Genomic DNA, 19,433 nt, shown 5'->3' on the forward strand with positions numbered 1-19,433 from the left:
CATAAACACATGAATCTGTTTATTGTGTGTGTTGGTTTGATTTATGTGCAGGCCACGGTGGGAACGGCTTTCTGAAGTTCCAGGACTCTGAGGAGATAAGCAATGTGGAGCTGGCCGACGCTTTTGAGCAAATGTGGCAGAAAAGAAGGTAAACAATAATACAACATAGTTTTGCCAAAGATGAATGTGGTGCTGTGGTTTCCCTCTGCTAGTTTATTTGATGTTTTGTCTTCGCTGTGGGGCAATTAGCTGTGCAGCACGGCAGTATTCATATGTATAATGACATAAAATGAATAATGAAATAATTAAAACAGTGTATGGACACGAGCAAAGTAATGCTGCGTGATCGGCAGGAGCATATTTATTAGAATGGTGTGTGTGTGTTTGCATGTACGGGCAACTCTTTTGCAATGCACAGTGCTTAAGGGAATTAATAGCACCGCTCAAAACACAGTTACAAAGTGATTTACAATTTTAAAAAGCATATTAAAACACAAAAGATATTTAAAAAGGTTAAAATGAACTAAAACCCATAAAAAAACACTGAACTCATTATAAAACAAAAAAAAAAGAGAGTAAAAGGAGCTAAAATGCCCGAGGATGAAAGCCACTGTGTTTAATGGACTGTTTATGAATGAGGACGTGTTAACTTTTCAAGGTGCTGCGATGGTTAATTCATGAATGGTGGCAGTCTAAACAGGCTAGAATCACCCTCTGCTTGCAGCGCCCCTGTTGTCCTTCAGGTCCATCAGCAGAGTGTGTCGGGGCTGCAGTCAGGCCCTCGGCCACCAGATTAAAGCCCGATGATGCCAGGCTTGACGCTGATGCGATAATTGCAGACTTGAAGTGACAAATTATGGCTGCCTTGGAGATTTTACCACCTCTCTTCATTAAGGTCTTTTTAAAGTCCTCTTCGATTCAGTGAACTGGACACAGGAGCCTTCTGATGTTTGGATAAACTGGGGGAGGAAGTCGCAGAGAAATCTCCCTTTAGTAGGGAGAGGGAGGAAGGGAAGGGAGGAAATGTGTGTGTGTGTGGGCGTGTTGGAGGTAACTGAATGGAGCAGTTGGTTTTTCTTGGTCACCATAGCAACTGCAGTGTGAAGGATGGGTAGAGGGCTCTGTGTTATGATGTGTCTCAATGAAACAAATGGATCTGTGTTATGTCAGCTGTATGTTATCTCAGCCATCGTGTCTGACAATGCATCTGATCCTGGGCGTGTGTGTCTGTGTGTGTGTTTCTGTGCACCCAGGTACAACGAGCTGCTGTTCATCATCGACACGTGCCAGGGCGCCTCCATGTACGAGAGGTTCTACTCCCCGAACCTCATGGCCCTGGCCAGCAGTCAGGTTGGGGAGGACTCCTTGTCGGTGAGTTTGACGGCTTCACATGCGCTCACCTAGAATAAAATAAATCCTTTTGGTGTGTGGTCTAAAGCCTCACTGTGGTGTTCATGTATATTTAAAGGAAGAGCTAAGAAAGTCCTGTTGTTTTCTTCTCACCTGGATCTCAGCCCAGGATCTGAAACAAGCACCAGACCACATGTCATATGCGTGTAGATCATGTCCAAGCACCTTTTAGAGCAGTATTGAGCGGAACCCTAATGTTACCTTATGTATTTTTATGAAAATTATTGGCAAAAATTCCCTTAGTCAGCTATACAAAACAATGCAGTGACACATTATGAGGATTAAAACGAGTAGAGGAAGACACCTGGTAAGAACTTTGGTAACTTTTAGTAACTGATTGACTGAGATCTAACTTTGGTAGCCCTGACAAAATGTTGCAATTACTGTTTTTTGTTCATTTGATTGCTTTGTGAAATCATTTTGGTTTTAAAATAAGTGTCAAAATGTTTTACAAGGCATGCTCTTGCGGTTCCCAATTGGTCAGACTGTCATTTTCATATTGTGTTGTAAAAAAAAAAAAATACTTTCTGGTAAGATATCCAAGTGTCTGGTACTTTTTTCCAGCCACTAGCCACAGGGCCTGGTCCAACAAAAAGTTAGTTTCAGACCCTGTGAAATGCATTTTATTTCTATTATGAAATGAGTTTTACAGGACCCCCAAACCCACATCAAGTTAGCTGCCATGTTTCCATCTCAACCTTTTCCCAGGCTATTGAAGTTGAGGGGGCCATGTTTGCACAGTTAAAAAAAAAAACCCATAAAACATTTGTTGAATCTGTCCAAACACAAGTTCATGTGTTTTATAGCCAAATGATGAGACTGCAGGTCCCAAATGCACCTCGTTATTTTTTCACTATATACTGGAGGCAATACTTTTGTCACATATTTAGTAGCAAGCTGCCAAAACGTATAGAGAGAAAATTTATTAGATTATGAGGTAAAACAAAACACTTGCATTATTCTGCACCAGCTATTTGGAGAAATGCAATGGACAGTTTATATGTGTTTTTTATTAGAGCTATAAAAAGATGGCCTCATTAACTTCAGTAGCTTGGAAGAAGACTGAGATGAAACAGCTTGTGTCAGTTTAGACTGAAATGAGGGTGAGTAGATAATGACAGAATTTAGATTTTGGAATGAAAGCATCTTTTCACTGCTCCAAAACGAAGCATAAAATGCCCACTGATTTTTCTCCAAACAGTTTTTGCAGAGTAATTCAGATTTTTTTCACAGCATCAAGCGTGCATAGCATCAATCATAGCCAAATGATTGCACTGTGGATCTAAAAGTCCATTAATTACCTTCTTATCTCCTATATTGTCCTGCACTGACAATACTCGCAGTGCCTGTGACAATCGTCCACCAGAACGAAATAATAGAGAGGGAAATACATTTCTTTTGGACTTTCAATACATTTTTTAAAAATAATTATTTCTTTGATGTTTTGTTGTTTGTTGGCCAGCCTGTGAAACATTTTCTTATCCTTGTCTTTTAAATTGGACCATATTGGGAATTAGTTCTGAAAATTCAAAACTGTGTTATCCTAGATGATTTTAATTACTGCATGAGTGCTGTGCATTAGTTTTGATCATAAAACAAACAGACAAAAACACACTTGGATTACACTGCACAAGCTGTTTGGAGAAATCCAATGGATATTTTATGGGTATTTTTTTTGTTTTTCTTGGAGCTATAACAAGAATGCCCCATTAACTTCAGTGGTTTACATGACATCTGATAGGAAGAACTGGGACTAGGCTAACTTCTGTAGAGTTACGACCGAAATGGGGATGAATAGATAATGACTGGGTTTTAATTTTGCAGTGAAATTTTCCTTTAAATGACTGCACATCTTTGTGCAGGTGTTAACCGATGTGAGTCACGGTTATAGTCTGGGAGAAACTGAAGCCAGGTTTGTGACAGTTCTTGCACAGATATCCACTGGCCGCCACATGACTGACAGTTCAGCAGAGACAATACATGTTTTTGACATCTGTTTCCTGTCCCCGTATTACAGACTGGCACCCGTGTCGCTTGTCATTACACAATCTCACCAATTACTGGCAGGGCAAAAGAGACATAATCTGAAGACAGGTTGTCAAAATACTTGTCACTTGATATCATTGCCTACCGTTTTCTGTTAGGCTTAGGAACAGTGTCTCTTTTGTTTTCATCCAGACGTGGTGTCAGCAAAAAAAACTGGCTGTGACTAGTAAGTATGACAAATTTAAAATCACAGCGTGCTTTAGTAATAAGAGCCCAGGTCCCTTGGGGGAAAGGATGTCCTCTCTGCTCACTGTGCCACCCCGTTGCCGCCACACACTATCCTCTTTACCCCTACACTGCAAAAACAGGTGCCGTCATAATGTTGAGCATTAGTGTTTTTATTTTATTGGTGACCTTAGATCGCTCCCTCGTCTATTAATTTGTTTGTTTCTCTGTTTATTTGTTTTTCTATCCATCACACACAGTATCTCAGACATCACTAATTGGATTTTAATGGAACTGAGGTTAATGAGGCATGTCTCCATTGTGCGCCTCAGTATCATCTGGCTGGTTTAGAAACTGCAGTCATTGGACCATGGGGGGCGCTCCACACATCAAGACAAAGTGACATATTTGTAGCTGATTGTCCCAAAGGGGGGCTGGATCATTTGCAGAGGACAACATGTTTGCTGTTTCCATGTTATAATTATCCACATGAAATACATTTTCATCCATTAGAGTCCTGGTTCTAACAGGGGAAGGACATGAAGCCAATATTAAAAACGGCACCCAAGCACCTCTGCTACCTGTTGCTGCAGTGGAAGTGTTGATTAAAAACCAGGGGTATCCAGAAATTCGGTAGCTGATTTCAGCACCAGTTAAATAACACAAATTTTGTCACCGATTTGGTATCATAACAAAAACAAAAATGCCATTCAGCGCCCTACTTTATTTCAAAACTGTATATGGCCATTAACACATAAACAGAAATTTTATAACATGCAGGTGACATTAGAATGAGAGCACAGTGCCACATCGACGTTGAGCCTTCAATTAGACAACAAAGCAGCTCGAAATGCTAATTTCAAATAAAAGGAAATGTATGAAATGTCCTACTGAAACAATAAATACAGTGGTATTATTATGTGCGCTCATTTTGATTTACAGTTTAAAAATAACAACCCTGAGTTACAGAGTGAGCGATAAAGTTTTGTCAATAGTGCCCATTTTAAAAACACTAATATTGCTATTTTTTTTTTCAAAACTTTGGTATTGACATTCTCCTGTAGAAGCAGAGTAGGGCTTTCTGGCACAACTTCACCTACTTCCAAGGTGCATGGAGAAGGCCTTTTGAAGACCACAAACGTATTGACTTTCTACCTGAGTATTGACTCCCATGATATCTGCTATAAAAAGAACACATTGATTTTAGATTTTTTTCCATGTCACTCCACAGCACCAGCCTGATCTGGCTATAGGAGTCCACCTGATGGACCGCTACACCTTCTACCTGCTCGAGTTCCTGGAAGACATCCACCCCGCCAGCACCACCAACATGAATGACCTGGTGAGAGAGAGAGATAGAGTGTGTGTGTGTGTGTGTGTACCTCTGTGTTCATGTGCATGTCCTCTCCCGTACACTACAAATGTTAAAAGGTCAGCTCTGTATACACACAAATAAATGTATGGATGTGTGTGAACTCTGGCCAGGTGCAGATTGAGCTGTGTTTGTGTGTGTATCTGGGTGTGTATTCATGCAGCTCCACATAAATGTGTATTCTGCATAAGCACAAATGTGTATATGAGTGTATATTTGTATTTCCTCTATGTTTGTGTGAAGAGTCCCACTATATTTTATGTTATTGTTAAAGTGTTCACTCAGACTTAATTCTACCTTTTTTAAATATTTTATTTATTTGTGATTATTTTCCTTTTTCTGACATAAAAAGGTTACACACCTCCCATGAAAATATATACAAGATACATTTTTGCTAGTATCGTATATATTACTCTAGTTGAAGTCTTTTTTCAAGTTTAGACTCTCAATACTTTGTACTTTTTCTGACAATTTCACTCCGGTCCTTGGTTTGGGGGCTTGATTCTGTCCTTTTTATTTGCTTCTCAGGAGTGAGGGTGTGAATACAAGCAGTATTCATGTGGGGTACTTTTTTGTAGCTTAATGGACACAGCCTGTGGCAGAGTGACTCAGTTCCTTGTTAAAAGGGTTGGGGCTTGAAGCACCTGAAATAGTGAGGCCACATTTCTCTTCACCTCCTTTTTCTGCTGTTATAAAGTTACTGGTCCTAAAAGCCAGATGAAAGCAGCGGGACTATCTGCCTCAGTCACACAGCGTCCTTGCAGGACCTTAGCATTTCAAACAGACTGGTTAATATTGTGCTAAGGTTGTTGGCCTTTGGCACAAGACGGGGGGTGGGGAGGGTGAGTTTGTGCTGCTCCAGGCCAGAGTATCAGGCTTGGCAGCTTCCCCACCCTTTCATCTTTCACACTACTTGAGAGACAGACCGGGTGCAGTGGGTTGACCCGTCCTCTACACCAGGTCTACAAAACCGTGTTTTGTCTTATTAGGTTTTAAGATCTTATTTTTCTTCAAACAAATGAAAGAAATGTGCCAATGGCATGGGATAATCCCACTTGTTTACAGGCAGTTTCACTTGTTTGAGGAATTTTACTGGGAATAAATAGAAATATGTTGAAACAAGGCAGAATAAGGCAGACCGTCCCACTTGTATCAAGAAGATGGCACTTGATTCAAGAAAATTCTGCATTGGACATTGTGTTGATAAGCATTGGAAACAATTGGGATTATCCAATCCTAAAGGCAGATTTTTTCTGACTTGTTTATGGAAGAAGAAGATCTTAACACTGAATCTGAGACTAAATGACTTGCTGTGGTGGTCATTTTTTGCAGGGTAAGTGCTTGGTCCAAGCTCTCTGATCAGTGTGCTCTGACTAATGCGTGTGTTCCTACTCAGGTTTTTTTTTGAAGATGTGCTCTTTGTTTTGGGCTGTTTTATGGCATTACAGATCAATAAGGATTTTCCGTGTTGGAGCAAAAAGGTTTTTTTTTGCCATGCAGGCTGCAGAGTCTTGCACTTTGATGAAATAAAAATTGCCTCACCAGATCCTCCACCAAAACCGTCCCCAGTCTTTTGCAAGCACCGTTTGGCTGATGCAGATAACGTTTGCACTTAGTTTAATGATTTTTTCTTTTTTTTCCTGTAGAGCTTGGTCAGACAACACACTGATGAATCATACACTTAAGAGGATTAGCCCACCGAGTGGTAACACCCAGCCACAGATAGATTTGTCATCGAAGAACACATGTACAAATGTCAAGTTCCATGCGTGTGATCGGCACCACACGTTGCCCAGGACATTTCGGTTGTCATTTCAAGTAGTAACCTTCTCTCCACATAGATTTCCACTTTTAACACCTCCCACTGCAGCTCCAGCCCTGCTTGATGCTGTTGGCAATCAGTGAATTGATTAACAAGTGATACAACTCAACTCACAGCTTTACAGTTTATGTGTAAGAAGGAAATATAGCAATATGGATATGAGTATGTTTACAAGGTCACAGAGGAGTGGTTTTGTGTTGTAAAGTATTGTACTGTCATATTTCTACAACATGAGAAGTCTATGTGTCTGATTGTTTTGTAAGTTTTTGTTTTGGCATGAAATGCAGAACAAATATCCATGCAAACAGACACTTAAGTTTTATTTTTCAAACTGTTCACCACTGGCTGTGACCCTATCATCATATCCTGGCAGCACATCAGTAGCTGCTGTGTAAGTTTTGAGACTAATGGCATACACGTCATTTATGCTTTTATCTAAAGAGCCTTAGGGTACCATAAGAGCATACAGCACATCTTTTTTTTGTTTTGTGTCCCGACCTGGAGTGAAGCCTTGGCAGTATTAGTGCCCTGTCCATTTAACAACAGAAGGCCACTAATGACAAAACAGTCAGTACCAAGCCAAGCTGTGTGTTCCTCACAGGCTCTGTGTTGTTTGTGTGTTTTCCAGTTCAAAGTGTGTCCCAAGAGTCAGTGTGTGTCCACTCCGGGCCACCGCACCGACCTGTTCCTGAGGGACCCGGGTAGTGTCCTCATCACAGACTTCTTTGGCAGCGTCCGCAAAGTGGAGATCACTATGGAAACTATCAACTTGACCAGCCCCGTAGAACAAGTGGAGGATAAGTAAGCTGGTGTCACTTATTCATTGTCTGTCATTGCATTTTATTGAGAGGTGTTTCTACTATTCTGTCCCCCTCATGTATATAAATAGGGAGGACAAAAAACACCTCTCAATGTAACAGTCCAGAGGGCTCTACTGCGAAGCAAGATTAATGAGTTAGCGAGGTATGTTGAGTCTAAAGCCAGAGTTTGCCCTGTCATGAAGGCAGCTTTCTTTTGACCCGTCTTCATCACCATGGTAACTTATGCTGCAAGCATAACCTGCTCTGGACCAGGTTATGTTCAAAGTTTCGGCTTAAAATTGGCTTTTTTCCGCCTGTTTTCTACAGGTAATATGTCTGTTAACCCTTCAGATTTTACACTGAATATAATCCACAAAATACAAAAATAAGGCATAGCAACTACACAGCACTTTGAATGATTTTTTTTATGCTGGGTCCTTATTTGCTGCCAGGTTGGTTTGATGCTGCTGGTACCACATCTAATAAAACACCAGTTAAAAATCAAAATTTATCTCACATAGGCCTAATATTATATCAATAAAATTGATTTCACTTGATACTGAAAAACTGCAGTGATTTACATGTATCCTTTGTTGTAGGATAGTGTGAATCCTAAATGAAATTCTTGAGTGTAATGTTTAATTAATAGAAATAAACTGGAAGATAATTCAGTTTTCTGCCAACACTCTTCTCTGGCTTTATTTGCAGCCACAGTAATATATATATTTTTTATACTCCTCATAGCTCTCCATAATGACAGTTTGTTCCTCCTGAGTGAAGCAGGCAGCACACGATCAGTCCATTTTGTGCAGAAGAAGAGTCAAATGATGCTCCAAATGCCCCTTTTCACTGTGAACGTGCACAGAGCTCAGATGAAACCCGGGTTTCACAAAGCCAGTTGATAACCACCAGCGTGATACTAGCTCTCTCTACTTGAGGCTTTAGGTTTTGTTGAGCCAGCTCACACAGAGAAAGGCCGGCTTTGTTGAACTTGCTTCGTGGTACAGCCCTCAGTACAAGACCTCTGCAATCTACGACCTCGATAATAAACATAGAATTAAATTTACACATTCTCCACCATGTCACCAAAAACTAAACATCATAAACTTTCTTAAAGGGTAGAATTTATGGCAGAGCTGCTGCATTGTTAGTTAAATTAGTTAAATTTAGATCAGTCTGGATGTAAAAACAGTGGCTGATCTCATCCTAGTGCTGTGGGCCAAATTCTTTGATGTTTAGCTCCCAAAGTAACCAGGCTTTGGTGCCAGTTTAGAACATCCCTCATTAATGATATTGATTCTTCCACTAATGATGTGTTGAGTGGCCTGGTTGTGGGAGAGTAGACAACGCTCTAGAGGTCACTGTGTCTCTTATATCCCTGTAGATGGTACCTGATTGTAAAGACAGGCTTGACCAACAGGATGATTTACAGCTGCATATAATTATAATCAGTGCTGGCAGATACTATAGTGTTTCATAGTATCAATGAAACTTGATTATTTCCTCCTGCTCCTCTCAGGTGATAATTGATACAGCCCACATCTTAACAGTGGCACTAAGTGCCAAACAGTGGCAGTAAGTGAGCAGCCTTATATCAAATAGAACATGTTTAGCGCTACCCTGAGGTGAAGTGGGCAGCATACACCCTTAAAGGGGATCAGAGATCCAGACAATCTGTTGAATCAGGCCAGTCCTTACAGGATGTGATGAATGGAGTTGGCCACTAGATGGCTGTATAGAGCTGTCCAGGTCCTTCCACATCATCTGCTCTCCGTCCTCTGTGGTCGGCTAAATATTGTTTGCTTATTCATATTAGCTTGATCCCAAACACACTAATCCCTTAATAAGGACAATCAGTGGGACTTTTAGGAAATGCACAGCTAATGTACCAAAATGCAAACAGTGAGCCATACATTGACTCGTTAGGCCTTGGGTTCGGAATAGATTGCTGTTCTCTACAAACAGATGCGATGGAAATTAAAACTTTATTCACGATTTCGCTCCCCTCACTTCTATTAATTCCATTAAGCAGGCTTTTAATTGAACCACTGGGCGGTTATAGTCAGAGAATCTAATGTGGTTGCTGCTAATTAGTAATTAGAGGTAATTGCCATACTGATTTCAGTTATCGGCTGCTCAGTTTGCTGTGCTGGCCTGGGGCTAGTTAGTCATTACACACAACTTCCTCTATTACTTTATTATTGATTAGGGCCACCACATTAGGTCTGCCCAGCCTCCACACAACACAGAACGACGTCACCAGTGTAACTGAGCTGGCTGTTGTCCTAATTCAGTCCTAAAGAGAGACATTTTATCTCCGATTCTGATGTAAGAAACGGGCAATCCCCTGATTCATTTGATGTTTAATGGGGCACAGTTTGCTGATGCACCACATGACGAGTAGCATCTCTCTTGTCTTAAGAAGGATCAAAAGACTGTTGTGAAGGTTCAAAGATCTTAGTGGAGGCTAAGAGCAGTTCCTGTCATTTTCTATGTAGTGCCGTAATGTGCCTTTGTCTGTCAGAAACTGGGTTATGCCTGTGTGAAACTGTTGATCAGTAAAGTCAAGAAGAGGCACTGACCTAATGTTTGTGAATGTTTGGAAGCCCATCTCTCTGCTGAATCATGTTTGTCTCCTATGTTTGCTTTCACATCGCCGCATTGTCTTTGTCCATGTTACTGTGTGCTCACTACAGTGCTTTGCAGGTCTGTGCGATATGACGTATATCGTGCGATACAGCAGAGCTCATAGCTGCATCCGCTGAGACAAAATGCTCACTCCAAAGCAGTACTTTGATTTATTTCTCATTGTGAATATAGCGACACCTTGCAGCCTGTAGAATTTGGGTATGAGCTGGCAACATCATCATCACAACAGATACGCAAACCTCCTCAGTTCCAGCCGGTTAAGATAAGATAAGATATTCCTTTATTAGTCCCACAGTGGGGAAATTTCCAGTATTACAGCAGCGAAGTGGATAGCAAAATATGAAGCATAATAAATAAATAGTAACAATCAATATAAACACTATAAACAAGGAATATATAAGGAATATAGGCTGACGAGACATTAAAACCAGCGTCATGTTGTCTTCATCAACTGGCACAAAAAATTTGAAGTTTACTGAAAATGTGCTTTATTGTGACGTATATTGTTATTGGGGATAATGAAATGACCTAAATCGGGATATTAGATTTACGTTAAATCGCACAGTCCTAATGCCAGCTAGTACATTCTCTGCCATCCTGTTGGGGAATTGCTCATGAACTTGCTCCACCCACAGATTTCTTGCAAGTTTTTCCTTGTGTGGAGGATTTAAACGGATAGTTTGGATTTATCGACACAAGGTGGTGTGCTTCCGTCATCGCTAGTGTTATCGATGTATGGTGCACACTCCTGAACTCTCCAGCAACGAGTCCCCTGTGGTCTCAGATCTGGATGCTAGTGGGTGGCTGCTTAGACAGGAGTGAAAAGGAGCACATGGGGTCAGCGAGAAAAAAAAAAAATGAACAGACACAACAGAACATACAGAAATATTTCATCTATCCTCAACAGAATACAGTATTTTTTGTATCTACAGTGCGTTGTTCTCTACTCAAACTGATGATTCATGATGATACATTTGGAAGATTGCATAAATATCTGGAGCTGTAATATGCAAACAGGCTCCAATGTGTACGAAAACTGCCATGTTCTGCTATACACAGAATAGCTCCAAAATGTGCTGTCCACCTAAGTGCAGAATAAGGCATCGTAGATACAAAAATGTTCTCCTGTAGATGGATGAAATATTGTGTGTGTGTGTGTATTGTGGCTTAAAATGTTTACTTTTGGCTGACCTCATGTGCTCCTATGCACTTCTCTCAGAGGAGCTGCCAACTAGCAGCTAGATCTCAGACCACGGGGACTCAGACCGGGGGAGCCAAGATCATGCATCAGTGACACTAGAGATGAGGAACTCCTGTCACCTTGTTTCAGTAAATGGAAACTATCCCTTTAAGGTTTATTCAGGACACCATCCACAATTCAAGCACATGCAGTTACACATACCTAGTCAAAAACAGGGGTGAAAATAGAGGACACTAAACACAATTCAAGCACATGCAGCTACACATACAAAGTCAAAAACATTTAACTGGGTCAAAAACGTCAGATTCAGCAGTCGAGCCAGATACAGGAACAATTGTTTTCATTTTTTTTTTTTTTTTGTTACCCTTACATAATAGTAGCTAGCACAAAACAATTGTGGCAATGGACAGATTCCTCTTATGTGCCACCAAACCTTGCCAGATGCACCTGTTTTAATTACATGGTCCCAACCAATACCATGAGCCAAGATAGGAAGCAGGAAACAGGAGATAGGAAAAAAGGCTTTGGGTGCCTATCACTCATCCTAACAAGCATGCTATTTCTAGGGATGGAACAATATGATTTTTTTTTTTAGGCTGATACCAATATCCAAAATTTTCCCACCTATAATAGCCATTTCTGATATGAATTTGTGTAAAAATTGTAATACAGGTGCAAAACAGGTTTTGCTTTTCGGACAGGCTGTGTCTTAAAATAATTATGTATTTTGTAAAGAAAAGTCCACGTTAGTTTTGCTCTGTTGCCAATTTGATTGTTGTATTAATGACACTCCTAGAAGAAAAAGGTCACAAAAATCCTCAGCCAGATATTGTCAGTAATAATACTTAATGGACCAATACAATATTGCTTTTTAAAGCTGATATGGGCTGATACTGCTCGTAGTCTGCTGTGTGTCTTATTTTGCTGCATGCTGCATTAGATTTTGTTCTGTGACTTATTGTTGTTGAGCTAGAGCTAGCCAGGCTCACTCCTTGCAGCGCCCTTTGACAAAGGCTTGTGATGAACGACTATATAAATAAATTAACTTGACTTGACACCCGGATCTTTCTCAGACAAACGATCTCAAAGAGATAATAGAAACAGGAACCTTGTGAGAGCTGTGTCTGTTTCATAAGAGCTGATGGTGGGCTGTTGTGAGCTCTGTCGGTACACACACAGAGAGATCGCAGATGACCTCTGAAACAAGCTGTTATTAAATATAGTGCTGCTTTAATCCACTTTTGCCAGCTCAGCCGGCCACTCAGACAAGTGGAGGAGGAGATTGAGAGAAGCTGTGTACACTTGTGTACATGTGATTGTGTGTACTTGCGTGTCCATGTCTGTTTCTTATTCTGTCTTCCCCCCACTCACTCTCATCCCGCCCTCTTATGCTCTCTCCTCCTCTCGCCTGTTTCCAAACAGCCGTTTTTCTCAGAGTAATGATGGGCCTCTCCATTAAGTGAATTACGCTTGATGCAGAGGACATTGTAATGGACCCCCCCGGACCCCTTCATTATGCTAAGGCTTACCACTGTAATGAGATTGTGTAGTAATTCACATCCAAGCATAGGTGGTTGTTGACCAAAGCACCTTGTCCTCTGGGTCACATGGCTCCCTGGATAATTATAGTTGAACTGAAACTATCAAATTAAAACTGAATTTCATACTCCATTGCATCATAAAGTAAACTTAATGAAATATATGATGCAGTTGACCTGGGGCACTAGATAGAGTTTTTTTTTTTTTTTTTTTTTTAAATGTAGGTTGGTATGAAATTATATGGGCCATTATGAGAACAGATGTTAAAAAGAAATTTGTTTGACCCAAAGATGGCTTGAGGCAGTGGTGATATTGGAGGGGGGCTTGTCACATCCATTAAAATCAAGTAAGTGGATTGAAAAATCCTCACTGAAAATCTCTTTATGTAAAATAAAGTGGTTTGATTTGAATTAGGGCTCATCTCTTGTGCTAAGTGAAAAGAGTGGGGCGGCGGTGGGGAGGCAGCGGTGAGGCATTGGCGCTTTCAGTGACTTGGTTTCTCACGTTTCCAATAGCAGAAAGAGCTTAGAGCATGTCAAGAGCTCAGCGGGAGATTGTCTCCCTGCCTGCCAGCCCACTCTGTTTTTCTGTCTCTCTTCCTGTCTGTCAAAGCAACTTCTGCTCTACCGCACAGACATGTTTAGAGGAGGTAGGCAGGGAAATGGGGTTAGAGAGAACATGGAAGGGAGGAAAGGGAGATAAACACTGGAAGAGAGAGAGTAACCGTGAGAGAGGAAAAATCAGAGGGAAAAATGTTTAGAGAGCGAAGAGCGAGAAACAGAAAGAGGCAGTGAGAGAGAGAGAGAGGGGGGAACAGGCTGCTTCACCCAGCAAGTGGTTGGAGGAGAGCCACGGTGGTCAGTCTTGTGACAAACCATTGGAGGTTATGGCCCACTTTGGCTAATCAAAGAAAGTTCAGGTCAGCCAGCTGGTCAGACACTCGGCTCAGCCTCCACTCAGCTGTGACCTGCAGGCTGAGACTCTCCCTGCTGTCTCAGCATCACATTGGTATTGGTTGGGGCCATTTAAAGCAAGAGATTCCGGCACATTATCGGGTCAACATTTACAAAAAGGGCGGGCTGTTCACACATGCAATAAATTCTGGAACATTTTCATGTCTGCCCAGGTAATGCCAAGGTCAGACTTTATGAATGCAGGCCAATTTTAACACAGTTTTATCCTGGCCGACAGATTTCCAGCGTTGTGCCGGAATATGAAATATGTGAGCAACGGTCAAGTGGCTTTAAACCCGACATGACGTCTAGAATGTCAGAATTTTTTTTGGGCTTTTGCAGATTATTTTGACAATTCCTACAGTGTTTCCACTTGACTGTCATATTGTTAATGTATTGACCCCTCCACCATAGTTATCTGCAGACTTATGCTAAATTATGTAAAAATGCATGTGTTGATTGATCAAAGTCAAAGTGGCCTCTGCCTCGGGAAAGACACATAAAGAATTTGTACAGCTGACATGGCGGCCGTCCTGATAAACAGAAATATTGTGTCTGAGGGGATAAGGGGATAAGGGATAGGGCAAAAGACTTGTTTGGATATTAAGGCTGTAAAACCGAACTGTAAAAAAAACTAACAGTTCCATTAATACAAAGTGCACTGTTGCAAACACATCCACTGTATGAGAACCAATTAAACCACACACTTAGCTCACGAATTAAGAGATACACTGAAATTATTTTTGTTTGTTTTAAATGGTTTAAGTAGACGTTTGCCTTTGAAAGAATATTTGTTGATTTCTTATTGTTTTTGCAAATCTGACTGTAAAAAAGCAAATTGCAAATAAGACAAAATACAGATTACATTGCAAATGGTAGTGTTTTTTTTTCTCTCCGATGTACAAAACAAACCAAACCAAAATCACCCCAAAAACCACAATATAAACCCAACTGTGGGTTTATTGAACCGTTACACTCCTACTGGATATATCTAGGAAGAGAATACAGAACATATATCTCTGACTCTGACTGTGTAGGTATTGGTGGAAGCTCTCTGATTTCTAGACGTTTTCCTCTTCAGACCTCCTAAGTCCTTAGAGTGTATGAGAACAGCACATCTCTGTCCACCCGCAAATCCAAGTTGAGGTATAACTGCATATCAGCCGAGTTTCCTGTGAGTGCTTCTCTGCCGGAGCATTCCCACAAATTTCATTTGGCCCTGAGCGTGAAGATTGCAGGGGCAGAATTTTCCGTAACGGTGATATTGCTGCACACACTCACACTCAACTGCATGCTGCAACATTGCCCGAAAATTAGGGGAACAGAGAGCATGTGTGAAAGTGGTTAAAAAGTGCAGACAAGGGCAGATATGGTCCTGTAGAAAGATCATATAAACAGTAAATATATAAACAAGGATAACTTTGCACTTTGCACGTTTTTGAAATTTTATTGAACTTGAACTACCCAGAAATGAAGGGATATGAACTGGATACAGCCTACTCATTTAAAAGGGGATGAAATCCTAAACCTAACTTTTTTTTTTTTTAGCTGTTAATCAATGCAGATTTATGATGAAACACCTCCACTCTTTTTTAATCCTCACAAAACGTGCGATAATGTCATCGCTCTGGATTGTATGTTCAAATCTCAGTCTTTTGATGCCACTTAGAAGAAAAAAAATCTCTAAATAAGGATGTGCTAATGCATATTTGTCATCTGTCATCAAGTTAGCGCCCAACACCCCCCTCGTGACATGCACATACTCAAGTATCTGTATGACTCCACACTGTCATTCACGCATACTGCTCCCACCCAGCTTTAAATACTGTGGTAGCACGGTGGTGTAGTGGTGTGATATCCTGTTTTCATATCTGGAAGATCACAGGTTTGTTTCTCGCAACTGGCAATGTTATAGTACTGTGTGACCTTTTGATGCATCATTGAGCAAGACTCAGAACCGCAACTTGCTTGATCATTGCAAATTGCAGTGGATGTGAGGATCAGCTAAACGTCTGAAATGTAAATGCCTTTATTGAAAGCCCTAATTCACATAGGATTCAAACATATTAGGGTCAGCAGTCTTAAAGAGTTCTTCCAATACAAAAACTGTCATCTCTGCCACATTGGCCTGGCCGGTCGCTGCCTTTTACTATGGAGACAGAGTGGGATTTTGCTAAGCCCTTTTTTAAGGATTGCCCTGAAATGTAGAAGCCTTTATCAGCTTGTTTGTGCACATGTCGAAGGATGCCAAATGTCAGAGCCATCAGCTTACAGTCATTCCAGTCAATCCCATTCAGCTGTGACCTATAGCCTGTGAGACATGCAATCTAAGTATCATACTGACACATTTAGGGAGAGAAGAAAAATAATAGAAACACTTCACAATATATGACTATCAAGTACCTACTAAGGAGCTGGGACATCTTTTCGTCTGTCAGACGGCTTGATTGCTCCTTGGATGTGGATGGTGGATGGAGAGCCTCCAGTACAGATGGTTCGCAGGAGGAAATCTTCTTCCCAAAAGGCTTGGTGTTTAGATCTGGTCATTGGCGATGCGATAGAAGTCCTTCTATTTCATCCCCTTGTTGATGAAACCACTCTTGTGGTTTTGTTTACTCATGTATAGGGGGGCATTATCATCTTGGAATATAGGAACATGAGAAAGGAGCAGTTCTTGGATTACAGGATGCTCCTGCTAAATGGCCTCATACTCTTTGGCCATGTTTTGACTTTACAGCACATTCATCAGACCTAGCGAGTCCCAATAGATGGCTGGCTGTAGCTCTACAACGTTTTAACAGTTGTCAGTAGATAATATGGGTCGAAGTAGCTTCTGGCTTTCCCCAGATGTAAACTCTTCCGAGTGCTGGAAGGATGAAGGACTCATCAGACCATATTGTTTATTTATTTACTTTTTATTTTTTCCGGGGGTTCAGGTTTTATGCTTCATGTACTAGGTTACGCTCCTTTGCACATTGGCTTTGGATACAAGTTGTTTGCGAACATCATGCGATAAATGCCAGCTTCGAGAAGGTCACAATTTACAGATTTAATTCTGTGGCAACTCCTCTGTTTTGCTTGCCTTTATCCTAGTCAGAGAACCAACTTGTAGCTACTGATGCTGTTTGCAGATGCAGTTTGTTTATGTTTGGCCTATGCAGTCTAGACTGTGCATCTTGCCAGATGTAATCCTTTTATGCTTTCTTGTGACCGATGCCCTGCAATTTAAACTGCAGAGCTGTGGCTCCCAAACTGGGGTCCAAGGATCACCCTCCTCTTTAGGAGGGTTGCAGAGGCTCCCTGGAAAAAGATGGAATAGATTAATTTCACTTGTATAGCATGATTTTTCTGACAGGTTTGAGTGTTATGGGAATGGATAGGGGTAACTGTTTTGATCATAGTTTAATCACAATTTATTCAGGTCAGAACTGTTCCCCACAGTTTAAAATTGGGGAGGGACAAGGAGTGAGGGATTGGTCTGAAACTTGGAGTAATGATGGATTTTGAATCTGGGGTCGGGCATTTTGAATACAAACCTGACAGGCCCACCAGAACGCAACCAACAGGACCCTAATCTCAGGATCTTGGACACTATTCAGTAAAATGTAATTAACATTTGGAAATGATGCATTTTAAATTGATTCAATTGTGATGGACTTCATAATCAATGTTGACCTTGTTGACTATCCCTTCATTGTTATCTATCTTAAAACAGGGGTCCAAGAATTATTGTGCATCTGTTTTGGGTGTTCTTCACATAAAAAAGTGTGGGATCCCCTGCTTTAGAGATACACATTTGGAAGAGCATAAATAAACAGAGGTCACCGTCCATCTTGGGCACAACTTGGCACAACTCAGCTTATTTAAACTGGTAATGGAAGTGCAAATCAACACGGCATGGTTTGACTCAGTGTGGCTAGAAGTGCCAGTGGAAAAACCCTAACATTGGAGCTGCCATGACTGACATCTTGAAATGCTGAAGGGAAAAAAAAAAATCAAAATATTGTTAAGAAGTGGTTCAGATGATCCACAAATGTGTGTTTGGGATGAGAATCCACGAGAATGCATCCGCTAATACCGTATGTTGTTTTTCTGCTTAATCCCACCTCTTTGTGTAGCCGTGCACACACGCGCACACGCACGGAATCCATTCTAATCTTACACACTCTTATCAAGCTAATTTTGTCTCTGTGATGGTTCCTCAGGATGTTTTTCCTTTATATCAAGAGGAAAAATTGGGTTCATTTGCATCAATTTGCGCTGCATATCATTGACTTGGCTTCGAAATGATGTGCCAATCATCACACGCCATGGCTTCACAACCTGGCAACAGAAACACTGGAGTCTGTTCTTCTCCCTGACAGCTCCTTTCTCCGCTACTGAATAATGGTGTCCCGCATAACAAAAGCTTAATGTAGCTGAAGTACAATTCACTTGCTTTCTTTGTAGGTAATTACTAAAGAGTGCTATTTTGTGTGTGTGTCTGTGTATGTGTGCGTGCGTTTCTTGATAGGCCCGTGGATGGAGACCTACAAAGAGAGACGCATTCATATGTGGATCAACTGCCAGTGTCTGAGATTATCCATCAGGTAAGGTAGACACAAACACACACACACACCACTGATTCCCAATGCTTGGTGCACAATGAACAGTAAAGATGTTTTCCTCGTTTTCCTCATACTGGAAAATAAGATTTTCATATATGTCTGCTTATATGTCCTCACATGTGAAGCCGTATAGGCCCCCCTCTGCGTCTGTTATTTGAAGTGTGTCCACGTACATCCTTAATTTGGAGGCAGAACAGAAAGTTATGTGCAACATCCACCAACAGATGTGTTTGTGCCGTTTCCATAGCAACCGCTGTAAGTGTGAAATGCAAGCGCCTCTCAGTCTCGGCGTGGAAGGGCCACCGTGAAATCCACCAGAATGGATTGGTGGGAGTGTGGCAAGGAATTGTGCGTTCAACACATTCCCGAATGTATTGTGGCTTTCAGTCGGAGCGACCTTCACAAATGAATGCCCGTTCCTCCCCGTTCCACCTCTGGAACGTGTGCTCCGCATTCAAATAGGCGGTCTTGGTTCCCTATATCACCGTTGGCAGACTTTCCATTATCAACCTATTAAAAATACTATACTTCAAGTTCAGCTTGTGCTACAGAAGAGTGAAGGAGTCAAATTAATCTTTGCCACGGGCAAGAGCAGACTTTATTGGTGCTTACGTTAGGGGTTCAGTTCTGCTGGGGCCACCCATAACTAAAAATATATGCACTCATGGTACTTAAATGCACTTTGTGCGAAAGCATTAATGGCAAATTGGTCACCATTTCTTGGCTGAAGTCAACTGAAATCTGGATAGCCTTGTAAATGGAATCCCATATTCTCTGATTGTATGTTTAATTTAAGTCGAATTTTATTATTAAAGTTATTTTATTATTTATTATTGTAAAACTTCAAATTCTGTTTCAGTCTAGAGCTC

The 19,433-nt window shown here is 41.1% G+C and overlaps 1 protein-coding gene across 1 annotated transcript in view; it reads left to right on the forward strand.

Moving 5' to 3' along the window:
- pigk (phosphatidylinositol glycan anchor biosynthesis, class K) overlaps positions 1-19,433 on the forward strand; it is a 37,007-nt gene that overhangs the window by 5,589 nt on the left and 11,985 nt on the right. The window contains exons 6-10 of the mRNA XM_030075066.1: positions 52-148; positions 1,254-1,371; positions 4,853-4,963; positions 7,444-7,616; positions 18,471-18,546. Coding sequence (XP_029930926.1) covers positions 52-148; positions 1,254-1,371; positions 4,853-4,963; positions 7,444-7,616; positions 18,471-18,546 — 575 coding nt within the window. The remainder of the gene's footprint in view (positions 1-51; positions 149-1,253; positions 1,372-4,852; positions 4,964-7,443; positions 7,617-18,470; positions 18,547-19,433) is intronic.

The sequence above is a fragment of the Myripristis murdjan genome, chromosome 17 (genome assembly GCF_902150065.1).
Source record: "Myripristis murdjan chromosome 17, fMyrMur1.1, whole genome shotgun sequence".
Classification (NCBI taxonomy): Eukaryota; Metazoa; Chordata; class Actinopteri; order Holocentriformes; family Holocentridae; genus Myripristis; species Myripristis murdjan.